At 35.8% G+C, this 21,931-nt stretch overlaps 1 protein-coding gene across 10 annotated transcripts in view; it reads right to left on the bottom strand.

Moving 5' to 3' along the window:
• Window positions 1-21,931, bottom strand: part of DMD (dystrophin) — a 1,046,004-nt gene that overhangs the window by 320,475 nt on the left and 703,598 nt on the right. For all 10 annotated transcript variants that reach the window (XM_077171917.1, XM_077171927.1, XM_077171925.1 and 7 more), the window contains 2 exons: window positions 20,185-20,293; window positions 3,563-3,798 (listed from right to left, as the gene is read on the bottom strand). In XM_077171917.1, coding sequence (XP_077028032.1) covers window positions 3,563-3,798; window positions 20,185-20,293 — 345 coding nt within the window. The remainder of the gene's footprint in view (window positions 1-3,562; window positions 3,799-20,184; window positions 20,294-21,931) is intronic.

Below are 21,931 nucleotides of genomic sequence, written 5' to 3'. Positions count from 1 at the left end.
TCTCTTTGAACAGCATTGTTAATTAACTTCAAGCTTAGCAAAGCTTCCATGATTCAGTTCTTTCAGTAGAAATCTATTCCTGCTTCAAACTCTTCTCAAAATATGATGCCAAAGCAGAGTTTATGAGTAAAGGCTTGTTGGCATCTTAAGTAAGGTTTCCATTTTTCTAAAATGTACCAAAATGGAGTTTATCATCCTGTTCATCACAATTTTCTCTTTTATGAAGAACCCCCACCTGACCTTCAAATATAAAGCATGTTGGTTGTTTTGAAGTAAGGACAGTGAATTGAAGCAACTGGATAAACCATAGTTCGTCATGTTCCTCACCTCCCTACATCATGGCATGTTATACAGCCATGGACTTTCCCATGAACTTTATTTCCATTATTTCTCATCTAAAGAAACAACATGAGTCTTGTCAGCCTGCCAAGGCATCTTCAAGCAGATGAGAAAAATAAAATAATTTTCATTTAATGAAAACACAGATGACACTAATGCTAGTATTAAATATCTTTACTACACACTTTTTAATATCTTTTAGTTTAATTATACGGTGTTCAACAAGATATACACAATCACAGATGACTGAAATAGGTAATGCATTTGCTTGAAGTATACCACTCATTTGACTGAAAGATTAACTATAGATATTGAAATGAGCAGTCATTATGCTACTCTTTTAGTACACTACTTTTGCTATATATTATGTGCACCACTTAGGAGAATTTAATTTGTATTTTTTCTTTCATTAAGGGGAAGCTGCCACTAAAATAAGCCTTTTTTAATAATAGTTGTCTTTTTTGAGTTTTATTATCCTGTAATTAACCCGCGTATGTGCTATTCACGCAAGAGTGCCAATTCACTGAGATAAGCTCCAAGCAAAGTTCAAGTGAGGGCTAATGATGTCTTAAACTTTTATGGAGGAAAAATATGGCAAAGTTAGTGGCTGTGATCCTTTATACAATCAGATTGAAAAGAACTTAACCAAAATGACCTCAGAGATGGAGCTTCAACAACATTACAGGCTGCTGTGAAAAAAAGGACAACCTAAGGTCACTTATTTTTACCTGAATGAGTTGGAAAATGGCCTGTTACATACACTGCCAGGATATGGGATTTCTTTGCTTTTAAAATGTTTGTTCTGACATTGCAATTTACTATTAGAAATGTGGCTCTCTGCTTTGAATGAAATATGAAATGGAAACAAAACCCAAAACCAGTAAGGGCTTGGTAACACAACAACAGGATGAGCTGTTTGAAACATTCTAAATTCTGGGTGAGCAGCTAGAGATGCTTTATAGTGAAACAGCTTTCTTTGGGCATTTATCTCTGTAATGATGCATTTTTAAAAGGGAGGTATTTGGCTGTGTTCAGATGTATTTTACACCTAAAGTCTAAGAACTGACTTTAAAAAAACAGGTCAATCTACAAGGATGGAACTTTCATTAAATCTTACTGAGGTACCTGTAAAGATGCAATAAACTCTCCAAATAAACCGAAATGCAGTGTGATGACTTTCAATGACTTCTAAATTACAGCCACAGGAAAAATATCCCTGTAATCTTCTATGGAATGCACAGATCAGGTAAGCACTACTTTTGGATTTCCAACTTAGATCATATCTGGCGTGACTTTTTGGATTAGTCAAGTACCCACACGTCCAACTTCATCAGCTCACAGACTGCTGCAGACACTCCACACATTACAAAGAGGGTAGGTTTTTTTTTGTTTTGTTTTGTTTTTTATTTTTTTGAGAAACCTAAAAATTCTTTGTCAGTTTTGAAAATTGTCCCTCCTAATCTCAACTAATAATCCAGTGATAAATTTACAAGAAGAATGAAATATTTCATGGCATTCATTTCCATGTATTAAGTGATATTAAGATGATCATTGGAGAAGGAGACAGCTAACAGAACTGCAGTCTATATATAGACATTGGTTCTTCCATTTCATCAGAGAATATATTAAATGTCACATTCTGTTGCACAGCCAATTAGAGAGGTAAGCATGACAAAAAAGAGTTTTCCTGCTGGTTTTGTTACCAGCACAGCATGCTATCAAAAAAAGAGACAGGGCTACCCAGCCAGGAACAGACTGCAGTAGTGTTAAAATATTTTAGCCCTGAACTAAGATAAAATGCAAATTCAAAGCAGTTAATTTTAAAACATACATAATATTAACTGAAATTCTGAAGAGTTAATAATTTGAGCTCATATTTAAGTAAAACACATCTGCAGAAGGAAGCAAACTATGGATTTTGCCTGCCAGAATAAAATGCTAACGTGAGGTATAAGTAAGAAAACTGAATAATGCTGAACAAAGTATTTGACAATATAAAATTTTAAAACCAAAATTATTCTGAAAATCACTAAAAGATAAAGGTTGGCCATCAACATTTCCAAATGACATAACAACTCTTTTAACCTAATGCCCTGTGCAGATGGCACTGGAATTATCACTTATATCTATTCTGTTTTAAGGATATTTTAATTAATGAAGCAGTATGTAATTCTACTTAGCAAATATAATCATCATTAATCAAGATGAAACTAACATGTTCATCATACAGAAAGTAAAGCCAGCCAAATTTCTCAAAAATAGTTTAAAGCACTGGGGGAAAAAGGAAGTATAAGAAAACAAGTAAAATGAATCCCATGAGACATCAGCATATTTTCTTTAAAATGCCTCAGTACAGAGCCTCAATAAAATTTACACATTTTTTCTCCCTCTATTTCTATTTTAGCAAAGAGAAGAATGTCAATATCTTCCTTACAATAAATCAGATTTTTTTTTATGAGGGGGAAGATTATGAAAAAAAACAACAGAATCTTATAATTGGGAATCCTAAACTCAGTTTAGAACTGAACTGAATGGAAATTCAGCACTGAAAAGTTTTGTGCAGGTAAGGCAAATCTTTTATATTGAACAATGCTAAATCTAGAAGGCAGGTAATTACTTTAGAGCTGTATAATAAAAAATTACTTTTATTGCTATCGAGTAGCTAAAATTTAGCCTTTTTTTCTCCTAAAACATGTATTTCCATATTTTTCTGTGTTTTCAAAGGTAAATGATGCAGTGATGCAGTTTTGCTGACAAAACAATTGCATTAATGAGCTGCTCTTTTTGTTAAGACAACTGAGGAGCCTTTGATAAACCAAGAGCAGCAGCATGTAAGGCTCTCAGAAAGTTATTAAGAAGTAACATAAGAAAAGGTGTGAAACAGGGTCGTCTTCTTCCTGGCAACCTGGAGCTTACTATGCAATTCCTTTATTTTCATGAAGTTTATATTTCAACCATTGGCTTGCATACTCTTACAGCACAAGCAACAGAAACATAGAGAGATCTGCTTCAAATACCAGAGAAAATAGTAAATACTTTTTCTTTTCTCCTCAATTAATTATCTATAAATTTCATCCAATAATTGTGTTCATGGGATAAAGTTGCTGAAGTGACAGCTACATGTATTGCAGCCTATCATCTCTCCTGTGCTCCTTGTTGAAAGGATTTAATACAGAACAAAGATCACGAGGCTTTCAACTTGAAAAATCAGTGTTTCTCATACCTTTTGTTTGATGATCATGTCGTTGATGTCATCAAGATCACCTACTTTGACTCTCTGAGATTTTATCTCTCGATCCAGTCGAGAAAGCCAGTCAGTGAGTTCTGCCCATGCCTTGTTGAAGTCAGCCAAGGCTGGAACCTCCAAAAGCACAGAAGATGGCATTTCTGGTTTGAAGGTGGTGGTTTCCTTGGTTACCCTGGTTTGTGTATCCACAGCAACAGTTTCACCAGGAGTTGCTGAAAGAAGAAAAAATAAAATCTCAAGTTACTGAATAAATGAACTATGATAAATGCTTATTTCAGTATGTCAGAATTTATGCCATAGAAAGGATAAGACAGGAATAAGCCTATTTCTTAATATTTTCTCTACTGAAAATATGAAAATCAAAACTAAAAGAAAATAAGAATTCATTTTTTCCCAGAATATTTCTATTAAAATTTCTGCTTAATATCCAGCATTCTCAGCATATTCAATTCCATCCTTAGAGGACCAGCTGGACCTAGTAACACTACCAAATTCACAGTGTGAGAAGAACCCCTTGCTAAAGGTTGTTGAAGCGTGGGTAATTTTCCAGAAATCTAGCAGTGGTCAAATATCTCTATGCCAGAAGATAGATTGAAAAAAGTTGGTTGGACTATGCAACACATCATAGCATCACCATGTATTTAGAAACAAGTTTCATTCACTGCGTCCAAGTCACTCTGTAGCTGTGAAACCATCTTACCAAAAATCTTCTCACTTACTGTTATCACCGAGTGCTTCCCACACGATCTGTGGCCAGTATGGAAGTTTATACAACAAGAAATTCAGCCTTGACTGATTGTTTACTTTTCCACCTCATAACTTCAAAATATTATGTGCTATTATTTGGATATTTGTGGATTTTTTTCCTTTCTTTTGGGGGAAAACAGACACATCTTCTTCTTAGTGTCTTTTCCTGATCCATTAGATATGGGTTTTAAATAATCTGTAACTTATTCATTGCTTGGAATGGAGAAGTACCCCACACTGAAGCACCACTTCTGTTTCTGCAGCTAAAATGATGAGAGGTGCCACAGACACACACCATTGGACAGAGAAGTTTGGAACATAAAATCATTCAGAAGTTCAAGACTGATCTTTTCTCCTAGATTTTTGCTATTTTGCTACAAAGAGATGGCTATGAACTGTTGGGCTATTTTTGACCTTCAGTTAATGATGCAAAAGCAATTCCTCATGCATGATATTATCACAGATGAGGCTACACTAAATTATAATTTTTCCTCATTTTTTTTTAAAAAGATCTATCAAAGAGAAAAACTAAAACAGAGAAATCAGAAGAACACGTGTCATTGCTGCACTGAGGTTCCACAGTATTAGAAAAGAAACTAAATACCTACACTTTGGAATCTCTATCTAAATCAGCTGTTGAAACGGCAATAACTAAACCAGGAATGCTGAAATAAAAGCTCTGTGGTCTGTGTTCTACATTTTCTAGCATTGAACCAACAAATGGTATTTTCTAAAGGACTGAAATGGGTTTTTTTGCATTTTTCTCAGCCCTCCTACAGAGTAGAAAAAATCAGTTTCCTGCTCTCTTCCTGTGAGATAGCTTGTCTTCAACAAAAGCAAACCAAAACACCAAAACAGTGTGACTCCATGCACATTAAGTTTTTTGTTTTGTTTTTTTTCTTGCTGTTACTTTTGAAATTCTGATGGTTTTTCATTGACATTCATGCCTTTGCAGCAAAGTCTGTTTGAAACATGAAAACCCAGGTGGTAGGTCAGGGTTCAATGATTTGTCCATAAAGCCAAGGCCTCACATTTCCTCTGTAACTTCAGAGATTCTTAGACAACAGAAAAACTGTTGCCTAATTTGGCATTCATGTAGGTTAAACAGAAGTTGTCTCATCTCAGAGGAAATTTTTCTCCTCATTAGTATTCAGGTAAATTGAAGAACAATTTTCTAAACTGGGACATCCATCAGTAGACTTAGGCATCTCTTTGCATTTCACCTGTTTTGACCTGAGTACACAATCACAAGTTCACCATTTAATATCTATTTATTTATTTTTACCCAGTGGCAGCCATTTCAGAAAAGGATGTTTCTAACCTTCAAATGGTTATGGGTTTACTGATTTGGATTTTGGCTTATTTTCTTTGGGGTTTATTTTAATACTTTGGGCTGTTTTTTGTGTGGTTTTGTATGATTATTTTTGTTTGTTTTTTTTTTTTCTTGATGTAGTTCTTTTGCATCAAGAAACTTCAAATTTAAAAAAAAGATGATAAGGTACTACCAGAAGTGCAACAGTCCAGTATAATATCTTCTCTAAAAATGTCAAGATATCTACTATCATCTTCTAAGGATGGCAATAGGCTATTCCAGTTTGACTGACCATTAGAGTTATCAAATTATTTGCAAAAATTACATTTAGAAAGGGTTTGTATAGTGATTCACTTATGACATTTATCTCCCCTAAGAAAAAAAATACTACTTAAAACAGTATCTATCCCTTATTTCTCTTTGTTTATGCTTGCATAGATATGACACAGTTCATTTAACAAAACTGTATAAATGAGCAAATAAAAATAATAGACAAATATACATCAACATTATCAACACAATATGTAGCAAAAGAGCTCATTCTGAAAAAATTTATCCAGAACTCCACTGCCAGTTTCTGTGACTCAAAGGGGACAATTTTTTGCTTTTGGTTTTGGTGGGGGTTTTTTTGATTTTTTGGTGGGGTTTTGGTTTTGGATTTTTCTCAGGACAATTAATTTATAAATGCAAAAATTGAATATTTTTTTTTAAATATCTGAGTAATAAATTCTATCCTACTGAGACATGTCAGAAAAAATAAAGGATTTCATCTTTCAATTTATTTAAACGTTATAATGGTTCACTTCTGTGATATGATAAGCATGAAAGCCAAAAGGAAAATTAGAATTTAAGACATTAAATCACACAAATATAAAGTTTTTAAGGTGATTTCTCCTTAGCACATTTTGCTCTTTAACACAGAACAATACTAGAAGAAAAATAAACCACAGAAAAATAGGTGTGATTTTCAACTTGTTCTTGAACTTTGAAATACACTGATGAAATTGAGAGTATATTGGTATTATTTTTTTCATCTTAAAATTAATCTGTAATGTTAAACTTGAAGAGTTAGAGTAATTGGAATGTGACATGACATTGAAATTCAAATATTGAATGCAATCCCAAGTAAAACAGAATGAAGCCAATTGCAGGAAAAGAATTTTCCGCCATTTTACTCTGCTTATTTCAGTGTTATATTTCAAGAGAGGGTCAAACTGACAAGTTAAAACAAATAAAACTCCTTATTTAGGTACTGAACAGGAGCAGAACAGACAGGAAGAGTGACAATGCTTTCAAAATCTTCAAAGCCCTTCAAACACCCTCTTTCAAGCCACAGTCTCTAAGCAGATCTGCCTCAGTTCTGCCACAGGAATGTTCTTAACCATCCTTCTGAATGCTTTTAGTGCTGGTTAAGTTGTAACTAAGATAACTGCATCTACTGGGTCAAAGCTTTTTGATGAAGAAGAAATGTCACAGTAACTGGATGGACATTTTAATTCCATTTACAGGTCTAGCCTGGGTTTTTAGTTCCATTACGAGCAGCTCCAATTAAAGGAGACTCCAGCCTTAAATCCTCCATGCAATGAATAGCAGTAAAATACACCCACTAAACCTCCTTCTTGTTTTAGTCAAGGAAACTCAGCTGCATTTTACTCACTCTGAGCAAGCAGAGAAAGAATACCTGTACATTGTGCTATACACTCAGACAACATCACTCAGTGAATTTGCTATTTAACACAGGCAACACTGACTTCTTTAGTGGCAGAACAAGTGAGTATTCCTTCTGTGGGCAAACGAGCAGTTCACTGGGTGCCACATTGCACACCAGGCAGGTTTGGCTTATTTCATGGGAAATCTCCATGTCATTTTACCACTTTATCCCTGAGAGCTTGACTTGGAACAACTAAACTCCACAGCATACACAGTGAAATTCTGTCAGCTACTAAAATACATTTTTAATTTTTGCTGTGGCATTGCCACCAGTTTTCTACAGTTAGATCATCCACAATCATATCCTTACAATCCAAGCAAACTTCTTGGAGAGAGATTGGGCAAGACAGTTCTAAGACTGATTTATTTAGACTTGTTCCAGTGATAAATGAATCACTCATTATCTCTGTCTGTCCTTCAATGTTAAGGAAATAAAGTTAAGAGTACATTAAGTTCTCCCATTCAGTACAGCCCCTCCCTGCAAGGTGCTCACTGCCAGTAACACTTTTTGCAGAGGAGCTGTAGATACCTGCCAGGTGTTCCAGGTCATAAAAGAGTTCTGAAAGGAAAATAATAGTGGCCAATAGAGCTCTGATTAAGTATTATGAACAACGTAAATTTATTACCTCCAAAAACCCCCCACCAACTTTGAAGTTTGAAAGCAAGGAATGGGTTTTTTTTTTCTAGTGGTCTGAACTCAAAATAAAGTCTTTATGTTGATCAAAATTATTGCCAACAAAATTCCACCCACAGCTCTATATGTGGAAAATATGCATCCTTAGAGCATTGTATCTCAAAGTTAACATTTTATTTACATTTTAATCAGCTTTTAAAGACAAAAATCATGTTTCAAAGTGGGTCTTTTCTATTTTAATGCAACACCAATGTTTAATCCTGGTTTTAAACAGCAGGATTAAAACCAGCTGTTCAAAGGCAACATCAACACTGTCACTTTGTTTTGACAAAGGAATTACTGAAATCACACCAATGTCTTAAGATTTTCTTAGTCTTAAGAAAATCTTAAGACTAAGATTTTCTTAGTCTTGAATATTTAGTAAAAACAATCCTTAGAAAAAGAAGACTTGGTAACTGTATCAGGTATATTTCATACATAGCAATTTTTATAGACTATAAATGGGTAAAAGTTTTATACCTAATTTCATTAATACTTAGGGAACATTCACATTATATGTTACTGCTATCAGTTTAATACACAAGTTAAGTGCCCAGACTACCTTTTAATTCTAGAAGTTCTTTATGACTCTTAACAAGTCATTATGGATTATATATAATTTTACTTATTAAAGATAAAAGAAAAGAAGCTGATAGTTTATGGGATTATAAATTAAAGTTTAGATATAAAATAGTCTGTGCAGTGGGATGAAGGGGCTGAAACTAAAGAACCCTTAGAAGTTCAAAAGAAAGTAAAAAGTCAAGGTTAAAGTTATTAGGAGAAAAGAAAAAGATTTACAAGTGAATGTGTAGTGGTATATTTGAAAAATAACTACAAAATTATGGTTTCTAAAATTTTACTGTTACTATTGCTAGATTTTTAAATGGCACCAGAACTTTAAATTCAGTAGGAAGATAAGTGTCAGCTTTCTCAGAGTGTTCTTTCTTTGTCATAGGATAGATCTGGTAGAATTTTCTTGCCATTCTCCTTTTTATATCTGGGAGTGTGACTAAGCCATTTATTGTACAATGCATTTTTTCAGGTTCCTCCAAACACAACTGCAAGATGTTTTGATATGTCTTTCACTCAATGTAAAGAAAACTTCCTCTATCACAAACACTGAATTACAACAGGAGTAAGAACACAGAAAATAGGTAGAGTCTACTAAACACTAAGAATTTCAGTGATATAAACCACATAAGTTGGCTTGTGTGCATCATAATGTAAATAAAACCTTAGGGTGAGGTTAAATTAGTGCCACATAGCAAAAAGTTCACATTGTGACCTGAGCTTCTGCAAATACTTTCTGTGTATGCAAGATACGTAGAAGCGGAATGTTAACAGTTCCCTTGGTCATAAGAGGTACTTCAAGGTAATTTCCATGTACAGAAGATAGAGTTTTAAAAAATTGCACTTTGTAGAAGAGAATCAGGTTGGGGAATACTTCAGCAAACCAGACACATATAAAGAAATCCATGTGTTCTGATGGAATGCACCAGTTGAGTGCTGGTGGATCTGGCAGCAACCATTGCAAGGATTCTTTTTACGAACTTTGATGGATCAAGGCAAAAGGAAGAAGTGTCTGAAGACTGGAGGAAAACAAGCATCACTTCTATCTTCAGAAAACAAAGGTCACTGTTATCTTCAGAAAGGATAATATGGAGGATCCAGAGAATGACAGCTTCACCTCAAACCCTGGGAAAGTGACGGAGCTGTGGCCATCACGGGCTGCACTAAGAGGATCATTGCCAAACAGTGGACAGAGCTCATCCTTCCACTCTGCTTAGCACCTGGAAAACTGTATCCAGTTCTTGGATCCCTAGCACAAGACAGCCACAGAACTACTGAAGAGAGACCAGTGAATGGCCACAATGATGATTAAGGGACCAAGACCTCTCTTATATGAGGAAAAGCTTGAGAGAGCAGGAACTGTTCAGCCTAGAAAAGAGAAGACTCCTGGGGAGCTCATGAACATGTATAAATATCTGAAGGGAGGGTGCACAAAAGGTGGAGCCAGGCTCTTCCAGCAGTGCCCACCAGTGAAAAGAAAATGGGCACAACTGAAATACAGGAGGTTCCTTTGAGTGAATCCTGCAATGAGTTGAACCAGAGAGTTTGCAGTATCTCCACTCATGAAAATACTCAAAAGCCACAGAGACATCATCCTGGGTAGCCTCCCCTAGGTTATCCTGCCTGAGTAGGGGGTTGGACCAGATTACCTCCAGAGGTCCCTTCCAATATCAGTCTTTCTCTGGTCCTGTACAGCTATGTTCCCAAATACTCTCTAAAAACCAAACTGGAAATAGTATAATAACTGAGAATTCTTTGGGAGGGAAGCAGCTAAGAAAGAAGATAATACATGGAAATAATCTTGGCACAGTATACATAAAGAATTCAATTGACTGCTCTACATGTGGTGGAAATAACTTTAAATCTGCAGCATTTGATTCTAATTAGACTATGACTCAACCAGGGACAAGTAATACAAGACCAACTGAAGATTGTAATATATATCTGTAAACAGAGGTAGCATTAATCTGCTTGGACCTATTGTTCCATTCAAACCTTTCTGAAAGATAAACTGCTCTAAAGTTCAGTCTCCTTTTAGTAATATAGCATTGTCATGGCATTCTCCAAGAACCTTTCCTTAGGCAAAGTTCAGCATGATTGATGGGGCCACTAAAAATTGAAAAGCAAAAGGCTATGGTATGAATGGATCCCTTTTAGTGAGTGTGAGAATTAAGCAGACAGAAACTAAAGAAAGGTAGCCCAAGATCCTTTCATACACTTTTTAAAAAAGCTTATTTATACCACTACACAAGGCATTTGTCTTTTTCCGAAGGATAAGAGTCTTCTCTGGTGAGCAGTTGTTAAAAAAGAGTTTCATGGAAATGAATGTTTTGTACTACAGAAGTTGTGGTGCTGTAAAATCAAATTCTGTCACATACTTGCCTTATAAAGAACGTTGTGACAACATCTGTCACAAATGATGCAAGCACTTCTCAATATTCCTTTTGTCAGTAAAAGTAACAAGTTCCTTGATTTAGTATGCAGCCTTCAATTGGATGACAATCTATATGACAACAACTTACATTTCCAGTGTACTGCTATTGGCATGGAACTGAATTTTCACAGCTAATTCTTTGATATAAGGAAAAAAGCTGCCAGCAGCTCCAACTTTTACAGTCTCATAAAAATCACCTCCTCTAATTTTTGTAAGGTCCATTTATTGTTTTAACAGGCATAAATTTCTATCTTATACAAGGGGAACTCTGAAAAAAGGGTGTAAAAAATTGTACACAGATACAAAACAACAAGAAGCCAGCTGAATTCTAGGTACCTTGTAGGTAAAAAAATAAACATCATAACAGATTTAAAGAAGCTGTGAAATAATCGGAGCACAGTTATTCGCTAATTTAACAGAATTACAGAATTCATGCAAAAATCTCCAAGTCTACCCTTATTCTTCAAGTGGAAAATTTTTCAGGATTAAAACCAGCTGTTCAAAGGCAACATCATCACTGTCACTTTGTTTTGACAAAGGAATTACTGAAATCACTACAAGTACCTTCTGTTCTTTCATCATAATTATAAAAATATCTTATCAGGTACTACTTTGTGAAACCTTTGTCAAGTTTTCTCATATTATGCTTACTTTTCAGGTCAAAATAACCTCTATTTTACTTTCAGCCTATGAAGAATTGTCTTTGGGAACTTAAGACTGCCCACCAATCTACTGTTAAAAAAACATCAGTAATACAAATCTCTTGCCTATCTCCACCATAGCATCTCCCCTGCTGCTCCAAACTAATACAAAGACAGCAGTCTGATATTTCAGTGGTAAAATTCATATGCATCAGACTAAAGAATTTTACAGCTGGAATAGAAGAGGTTTTCATTTGCCATCTTTTTCCTCCTTTTAGCCTTCTATGGTGCAAGGAGCAAGCCCTTCTGTCACTGTCTCACGTCCCCTGATTAGGGCAGAAACCTTAGAGGCAATTATGAGCTTTGCTCCTCATTCCCTGCAGCCTCCACTCTGCTCACACTCCCTGGCTGGCTGCTTCTCTTTAGAGCAGACCTAACTCTGAGGCAGCCCCACTCAGGACAGAAACGTGAGGAGGCTGTCAAAGACATGACCAGGATGTCCCTGAGCACTGCTCCCTTCCCAAGGAAAGGATGGCTTGCTTTGCTCTTTTAAAGAGACAAGTCAACGAAGAGCAGACAGGTCAAGAGGATTGTGTGCTGTATGGCCAGTTCCTTTCTACTATTCTAGCAAATTAAATAGATTTTCACACAATGTAATTGTCAATAGGCCTAATTGCTATACAAAAAGAAACAGGACAGAGAGATTAGTGCTATTTGCAGGCTGATGCTATCTGGATAGTCAAATATCACAGTAATTTGGGTTATTGTAACAAAAAGGAGTGGGGGGGAGAGAGAGAGAGAAAGTATGTTTAAACACTATTAAAAAAACTGATTTAATGACAGAAAGGTAGAAACTTAGGCAGAAAAACTGATAAAGAGCATAAACTACCATTTTAATATGGATACCCTTTTGCTAGGAACTCTACTCCCTTTTCCATATCTTCCAGAATAAACGAATCTAAATTTTTGATTCTATCTGTGTTTTAAAAAATGATAGTTGCCAGATATTTTGAAAATTACCAACACTAGATTCTGTTACCAAGATTATTGGAGTCATATAAAAAAAGTCCAACCATAAATGCAACTTAGTTCTGTGCTCTCACTTGATCTAGGTTATCAATAATAGTCTGAAGAATTCTACAGTATGCTATAATGTACATTTCATGAGATTTATCCAAAATAAATCTGGGATATCCAGCTGCTACTAACTATTGATCAAGACATTAAATGAAAGAAAACAAGCTGCATACTTGCTCCTCAGAAGAAAATACCAGATTGTATTTTAAAAATTGAATAGGTAAATGTGGTTGTTTGAAAGACTAATGATAGCATTAATCCTATTTACATCATAAATCTTGGCAGCTGTGCTTCAACAACTTCTTACAGAATAAAAAAAGTAGATCTTGGTTCCATATTGTCTTTAATGACAGCAAAGCAACCAACTCCCGTCTTGACTTTCTGATTTAGGTTTCATCATAGGTATGACTACAATAAAAAGTCTTTGTAACTCAGAGTGAGTTATATTTAATCAGCTGAGCCCTGAAAAAGCAAGAAGTTCACATTCCTTTTGTAAACTGCACTGTCACACTTGTTTATTGCAGATCTTTCAAAGGGGAATCTACAATCAGATCCTGAAACAGGACATTAAATATAAAGGTGCAACCTTTGGTTTTCTTCAAATTGGGCATTTGTGGCTTAAGTATATTTTGCATATATTTTTCACCTGTCAGAAAAACCAGAAGCAAATCCTCAAATCAAGATATGTTATAAAGATCTAAATAGAAATTCTGAGAATAACAGAGATTTGTGTTTCTAAACTTGCTTATTATGTTTTTATTCATGCAGCTTAGAAGGCAGAGTGTCAGCTTTTTATATAGATGCTTTTCATTACTTCTCCCTGTTGGTGTTACAGCACATGCTGTGAATGACCTCCAGAGATTCCTGAAGCTATATGCAGAGAGAAAATTGAATCTGAAAGCTTTATTAGACAAGTTTGTCTTCAGCTTGTGTCTGATGTCAGCTGTATTGAAAAATAGAACTGCTTGTGAAACTGGGTCCTGACCTTGAAAAATCTCCAATCAAGTGGTAACAGATTCAGTTTTGTGCCATATTGTTATTTGCTGTATGTGTCACATATGTGAGAAGTAAAAAAGCTTCCTAATGGAAATCAGATGGAATGATTAGACACTTATTTCCTGAATATAATGAGGAAAATAGATATATGGCAATTTACCCATAATAGGGCCATCTCAGGCTGGCATCTCTGAACCTCTTCATTACGTGAGTCTGTAAAGTAAAATTACTCAAACCCAAATCTACTAAAATTATTTATATAAACCATTATTCATTCCTTTATCCAAAAGAAAAGGTAAAGAGAGTAATCTGCTCCTTTACTAATCCGCTTGTACAAGCATGAGCAACCTTTGTTGGGCCAGCTGAATAAAGGAGGAGTCTACTGTTGCTGGTCTCTAATGTTTTAGGAGCTCAAGGTGTTCTCTGTGATACTTTCCTATTGCATTTTTACATATTCAATTTCGCTCTTGCATTTTATTTTTGTAAAACTTTTCATAGTGTTAAACCAAATTATAGCTAATTTTAGAAGTAGATATTTCCTTTAGAGTCAACATGCACAAGTATCAGAAACTATATGGTTCTAGACACATGACCATTATTGGAAATAGTATTTCTCTCTACTACAGCTCATAAGAGTGAGCTTTACTGGTGTCCTATAATTAAAGTGAACCAAAATGTTTCACAAGAACTACTTGTCCCAACAGTTGCATGCTGTGGATTTTTTACCTGTTCAACTCTCTGGAGAATGGTTCTAGAAAATTAAGTTTTCTACCATACCCCTCATAAAAGCTTTTTGATAGCTGATAGCAAACTTCCTTTAATTAGTGAAGACTACGTGCAACATAAGTTTAACATCAACATTTAATATCAACACAGGTGTCCATTAGTATTGAAAACATTGTAGATGCACCCCACAGATTGTTCAGTCTTACCCAAAGAATTATTTTGAGTATTCTTGGTCTCAACTATACTATGCCAGCTGCTATAAACAATATACTCAAATATCTGATTTTACATTTGTTTTTAATTTGCCCTTTGAATACACATATTGCAATATTCTCAGGTGCACCAGGAGTTTTAAGACTAGCTTTTGGAAATTCTGAGAAACAGTGCTGAACTACAGCATATGTGCTCACTCAAACAGTGGGTATAATATATAAACAATGACTGCTTCAGAGCACATTAGCTCTGAAATACGACAAAAAAGAAAGTGTATCTATTGTGCATTTTTTGCCCAAAGCTAGTTGTTGTCATTTTGTTCCTTACAGTTTTGTCACTGTCTCCTGATTATCTCCTAAATACAAATGGTTTGTGTGTTTTTAAAGAGGCAGTGGAATAGTACACAATCCAGCTCTGAAATTCCAGTCCATGGAAATGAATATATTTCAATGGTTATAGTTTCATAAACAAAGAATCCTTCATTCCCACTGAAAATATTAAACCAAATATCATGTCAGAGATTTGACAGGGCAGACTTCATAATGCAGGATACTGCCATGTCCATCTGTACATGCCCCTATCTTAGAAATAACCAACATGGAATAATAACCAATAACCAATATGGAATCATAAAAAACTCAACTATGCATTTTGAAAACAAAAGAAAATTCCAGATGCATACAATACATGCACTAGCACTACAGAAGCACTTTCAGCTTCTGAGGTGAGTGGATTTTAGTTTTGAACCTTAAGTTATTTCATCAAGGTATGTATTTTCACGTACATGCTTTTTTAGTGCTAAGTTTCCTCAGAAACCTACAGACTCATGAATGGTATGTTTTAAGCAGCACCAGTAGTTGTTTCTTATGTTACATACTGCAAGCAGTGAGTGTGAATTCCAGCTGCATTAAGCCACAGCAGTGCACACACAAAGTGATATTTTTCAAGGACTGTTGTATATGATCTTACAAGCCTGGAACAAAGCAGCATGCCTAGTCCAGGTGGGGACTTGCTTCACAGAGAAATAAAAACCAAACTATATTTCCCAAACAGAAGGAGAAATACTATACTCCTGCAAGTAAAATACCAGAGGAAAAGCAAATTAAATTCTGTTATCACTACTTTCCCCAGATTCACTGGGGAATTTCACTGTATCACCAAATATCACTGTTTTAATTCAAACTTCAAGACTCAAGGTATTATAGACTGGAGGTGACTGACTGCTGTGAATATTTTTCCTGTACCCAGTTGAATATGTGGGCTAATAAGTCATGAGTTCTCTCCACCACCACTGCTGCTGGTGAACTTATTGCAGCTCACAGCCTTCACATTACAGCTCGAGTCTAATGGACCCAGCGTGATCCCTCTCTCCTCTCCCATTCTCCCTCACCCATTCTAAATCCTGAAAAGCTTTCTTCCCCTGTACAGGGAAGCCTAGTCTTTGTCTCTGTGTCTGCACTATCTGACTCCTACTCCTAAGACAAGTTATACTGAAAGCACAGAAGAGTATTGATTATAGGCATTTAAAGCAAGATACCTCTGATGGCAAGTGCTGATGGTTATCTCTGATGATGCAGAATTAGCTTTCCTCTAATTACTTGTAGAAAGTGTACAACACCTACCAATGCATAAAAAGCCTTTCTGTCAAATGCAACTCTGCTAAAATCTGTTAAACACAACCAATCATTTTTTATCTTTATTTTTTTTCAGACCTCCTACAAATGATGCTCCAAAATAAGACTGATAACTTTTAAAGTTTAAAGGGACAAATTCTACCTAATTTCAGAAGAAATTTCACCATTGTAGTTGATTATAATTGTCACTCTTTTATTCATTTCAGTCACGCGTTTTTCTGTTTCACTTGATTAGGCATTTCATACAAAAAAAAGAGACAAGAAATGGACAAAAACTTCTGTGAGCAGTCAAGAGAAAAAAAGAAATTGCTTGTACACAGAAAACTTTTCACTAAATAAGTTAAACTGCAAGAGTATTAAGACAATGTATCACTCACAGTTTTATTAGATGAATATGTAAAATGCAAAATTAGTTGACAGAGTATTTTCAGGTGGATTCATTTGTAGTTAAAATTTCACTAACTTCAAGTACAGCATAACTGAAAATAAATACACATCAATTTAAAGAAATTGTGTTTTCAAGGTAGCTCTAAATAAAAGTGGCCAAAATTTTCCCCTAGCATCTTACTGGAACAAAAACAAAATATGGAAAATCTCTTCCTCCAGGACAAGTCAGGAGTTCCTCCCACCCCACAGTGCATTCAGAGGGGTTTACAAGGCAGTGTGTCCCTTCACCTAACTTAGTAAGTAAATACAGTGATAGCATTTCAGTATAAAAGAAGAAAAAGAAGCCATATGAATGCTAATGATGCTATTAAAAACTCTCCCTCCTGGAAAAGCACATTCCAGAACTGCTTTCCTCTCTGTTTAAAATGTTTTCAAACTGCTGGCTAAGCAATGCATCAAGGTACTTGGATAGAGACATTCACACCATTTCACATTATCCTGTCAAGTACAGATAGCAAGTGTGATTTTCTTCCTGATTCATCTTATCTTGGAAGTCAATCTTCGCTAAGGTTTTAGGCATACCCTTCAGCTAAGTACATTTTTGAGCTGGAGAAGTAATTCTTGTTCCTTATGCCTGAGGGCACACTGGACTGCTGGAATATGAAGAACTATTTTTTAATGCTTCTTCTGCTGAAGAAACTATAATATGCAGATCTAGATACAATTATAACCAGGGTGCTTTACCTCTGTAACAGCCACCAGATGGAATTTATTAAGATTCTCTGTCTGAGATCCTGTAACCAGACCAGACCAAATGATACCTGACAGGGCACTAGAGATGAGCCTGTTACATCTTCATTCCCTGGTCTCAAATACACATGTCAACATTATTCAGTCCTGATGTCCCTAAAAGTCCCTGTAGGATCAGGAAGTGAATAATTGTCAAGAGGAGATACTGACCTTGCTTCACAAAACTCTTCCAAAACAATTTGGTGTATCTTTCTTTACAAATGACCTTTAATGAGATTGTTTAGCTGCTGGGAGGCTTGGTTAAAGCTTGCTCTCCTATAAGCAGTTTGAGTCCCTATGGTTCAAAAGAGTCAGCAACACAGAGTAAATAAGGCCATAAAAATATCTATAATATGAGTGGTTAAAATAACTGCAGAACTTATACCCCAGAATTACAAGACCCATGACATTCCATTTCTTCCATCGTCTCCTCCCATTCTTTTAAATGAATTACAAAAATACCTTAGTAGCAGATATTTTTCCTATCTTTGTAGAAAACTGCTCTCTTGGCCTGGAGAAGAAAAGGCTCAGGGGGATCATATCCATGTGTTTGGGTATCTGCTTGGAGGAGTAAAGACAGATCCAGACTGTCTTTAATGAAGCCCAGAGACAGGATGAGAAGCACCATGCAAAAATTGAAATACTAGAAATTCTACTTGAATAGAACAAGAAACGTTTTTTACTGTCAGAGTTGCTCAACACTGGAAAAAGTTGCCCAGAGAGGTTGTAGAGTCTCTATCCTTGAAGATATTAAAAACCTGACTGGACATGACCCTGAGCAACCTGCACTAATTGACTGTGCTTTGAGCAAAAGGAAAAGATGTCTCCCTGGGTCCCTTTTGAACTCTACAGTTCTATGTCAATACACCTATAATGAGGTGATCGCAGTAAACTGACTCAAATAAAGAAAAATTATGAATTAGTGTTATAAGCGCAGGTTCAAATTTTAAGTTCTCATTACAACAGAAGGGAAATCAATCTTACTTCCTGCTTAATCCTTTATAGAACACCAGTGCTTTCATTTTCTGCATCTACAATTCCATCGGCTGAGTCTCAGAAACGTTAGCAGTCAGAGACTATATCTTGCATTAAGGTGACTAATTTTGCAATTCTTCAGCTAGAGATGAGGTAATATAAAAATATATCACATTACTACTCTCTGTTCACACTCTTGTTCCATTATTATAATTTCTTTTGTAACAGCAAACTCACAACTTGCCAACACTCTTTCCTTCTGGAACCTGTTCACACAGAAAACTGATACAGCAAGTTTAGCACAGCAAAAAATGATTACACATCTCCTTCATTCCCCCATACATGAATTCCTATAGAATGCCTTGGAACAAAATCATGCAAAGCAAGAATGCTGTTGTACTACTCATTTAAAAATATAGTAGTGGTCATTGGCTCTTTTTAGAAAGTTTAAATAATTGCCACTGGAACCACAGCAGTTCTAAGGGACTAAACCCAAATAATAGTTCTTTTCAGTAAGATTCAACATATCACAAGCAAGACAAATTCTTTCCTTGAACTCATAGATGCTATTTGGGCAGGAGCTGGACTATCTTCTGGTACTGAAATTTCTGGATCCTCTCTCTATGGAGCAATTATGCACTTCTCTGAAAAAAGGGTTTTCTTTGCTACCTTCTTGCTAGATTCTCCAGTTTAAGCTTTTATTGTATGTTACGCCCTAGAACATGTTAAAAACAAGAGGGACCAGCAACCCACATGTAATCCAATCCCAAATGATTACTGCAGCTGTGTCACAGCCTGAGTTACAGACAATCTGACAGAGATTGGGGGGACAGATTTCTTTCTGCTCCTCCCACATATGCTGAGGGGCTTTCTAAATGGTATAGGTAATATTCTTCATTCAAGCAACTGGAGTGGTTCAATATCAAGTGAAGAATCTTAGAGACTTTAGAAACTCAGATTGAGCACAGTGCTTCCATTAAGCATTTCTTTTTCACCCGTGCTTAATCACTTCATTTTAAAGGAAAGCACTGGAAATAAAATCCATTTATCAAGGAAAAAAATGAAGTTTATAATCCTTGTAAGGAACAAGAAGACACAGAGATATGAGAATAATCCAGTATAAATATTGTCAAAATAATTTAAATGAAACAGAGATCAGATGTCTAGTTGTGTATTCATGAATGCAAGACACGAAAAAACATAAATCACAGACTTAGTGTTTAGCTGCAGAATTCTTTCTACCATGTTGTCATATGACTTTCTCTGTTAATAGACAAGCTTTGTTTTGAAACAGTCTGACTTTATTGCCCCATCAGTAGTAATAATATCAGAATTTCATTCTGTGACCAATCTACAGGTACTTGACCTATAACATTATTATCTTTTAATTTAAACAATTTGTCTCCCTTTGTAGTATTTCCTCCATTAGCATATGCAAAAAGTCAAAACCTCACCTCTTCATGGAATGAAAGAAAAATTACTTTGAAACAGTAATAATTTGAAAAGCATTCTGCAACCTTTTCATCAAATGATAATCTAATTTGTCTTCTGGGATACATTGAATAAAATAGAAAGGCAATGATAAAAAACCAACTTGAATGCCATAGTAGCACTTTTAATGATGCTGAATTAATTTAGACAGTCTCCAACCATTTTAATTTTAACTGTATGATTTGTAATTATTTTTAAAAAATACATATAATGAAGCACTTACAGACACCTGAAGATAGATGGCCAAAGGCTGCTAATGCTGGCTTTTCCTTTAGTTGTTGAATTAAGTGTTGTATTGCCTTCCAGTCAGCATTCAAGTCTTCTAATTTTTTCTAGAATAGAAGATAACAAAATATTAAATTTATAATACATACATTAATGTATCACAGAACCACAGAATGGCTTGGGTTGGAAGGGACCTTAAAGATTTTCTAGTTCCAACTCCCCTCCCACCATGGGAAGGGATGCCACCCAATAGATCAGCTTCCTCAGGGCCCCATCCAACAGGGATTTGTAATGTAAACAAATGCAAATGCAATGTAAATAAATGCAAAATAAAATAGGTGTTTTTTTCTTTTTTCATCTGGTCACTTGAATTAATAAAAATATGAAACAGAAAGGTACAACAATGAATTTTCACAAATGGGGGAGAGGGACAAATAAAATCCTTTCCAGCTGTGCTACAAAAGAGTTTCCCGGTGTCAGGGCCCTAAAAGCATCTTTTCTCCTCAAAGTTTGGCTGCAGAAGCTCAGAGCCAACTTAGAACCAGCACAGGTGCCTGACCTGACCACCACAGTGATTTCCTGGACCAACCTCAGCCCATTCCCTTGGTCCTGCCCAGCCACCCAGGGTTGTGTTTGGTTGTCCTCACTATACCTGGTCCTGACCCTTCCAGGGATAGCCCCCCAGCCTGAGAAGCTTGGCTTTTGAGCACTGTGAACATGAAATTTAATTTTTAAAATTTAAACCGAAAGGTGAGTTAAGTATTTCAGAAAGCTTTTCAATAAAACCTCTGCAACTTCTAACATCAAATGCAGAATTTATTCTTCTTCACATTAAATTAAAAGAAAAAAGTCTTTGGAGTCTTCAGGGTACCCTAACCTTCAGTGTGTGAGCACACAGTCCTGTGCAGTAAACAAAACCTGCAGGAAAGTCTGGAGTGTGAATAACATCAGTCCTCAGATAACCCTGAGAGGCACTTAGATTTGAATATGTTGTTTCTACCTCTCTTTTTTTCTTGCTTTAATTACTGTAAAGAATGATGAAGCTTTGCTAATTCTATGCTGACATGTCTAAACTCTTAAATGAAGACAGCATTTCTCTTTAAGCTGCTCTATGATTCTCTGCTACAAAAAGATGCATAGAGTACTGATGCAGCTCAGGAATGCTTTTAGCATTCTATGGCTTCCATCCACAATTAGATATATAGCCAAAATCACAATCCAGCCATGATAGAAACAGGATGCCTATTAAGAAAGGTACTTTAATTACCTAGAGTCTAAGCTGACAGAGGTCAATAGGAGAGGGATGGAGAACAATGCTCATTAAATTGAAGTATGTGTGTACTCACACACACTCACACACAGACTCTGAGGCAGTGGGGAAGGTTTAGATATCAGGAATATATTTTTCACCCAAAGAGTGCTTGGGTACTAGGCTCTCCAAGGAAGTGGTCACAGCTGCAAGCCAGTCTGAGTTCAAGAAATGTTTGGACAACTCTCTCAGGCACATAGAGGATTCTGGAGCTGTCCCATGCAGGGCCAGGAGCTGGGCTCTATTCCATCATTCCAATATTGATCCTTGTCATGAGCAGCTACTTAATGATTCTTACTTATATGAGCCTGAGATTTCTTGCCAGCAACCAAATAAAAACCATGCCCACCAGACACGTTAGAGTGGTTGTCCAGGGCAACAGCTACACCACTAATAAGAGAGCAGCCAGTTCTAAACCCTTCTATCAAAATTACAG

Source organism: Agelaius phoeniceus, chromosome 2, assembly GCF_051311805.1.
Source record: "Agelaius phoeniceus isolate bAgePho1 chromosome 2, bAgePho1.hap1, whole genome shotgun sequence".
Classification (NCBI taxonomy): domain Eukaryota; kingdom Metazoa; phylum Chordata; class Aves; order Passeriformes; family Icteridae; genus Agelaius; species Agelaius phoeniceus.
The sequence above is the reverse complement of the archived record's forward strand: the minus strand, read 5'-3'. Positions and strand labels throughout refer to the sequence as shown.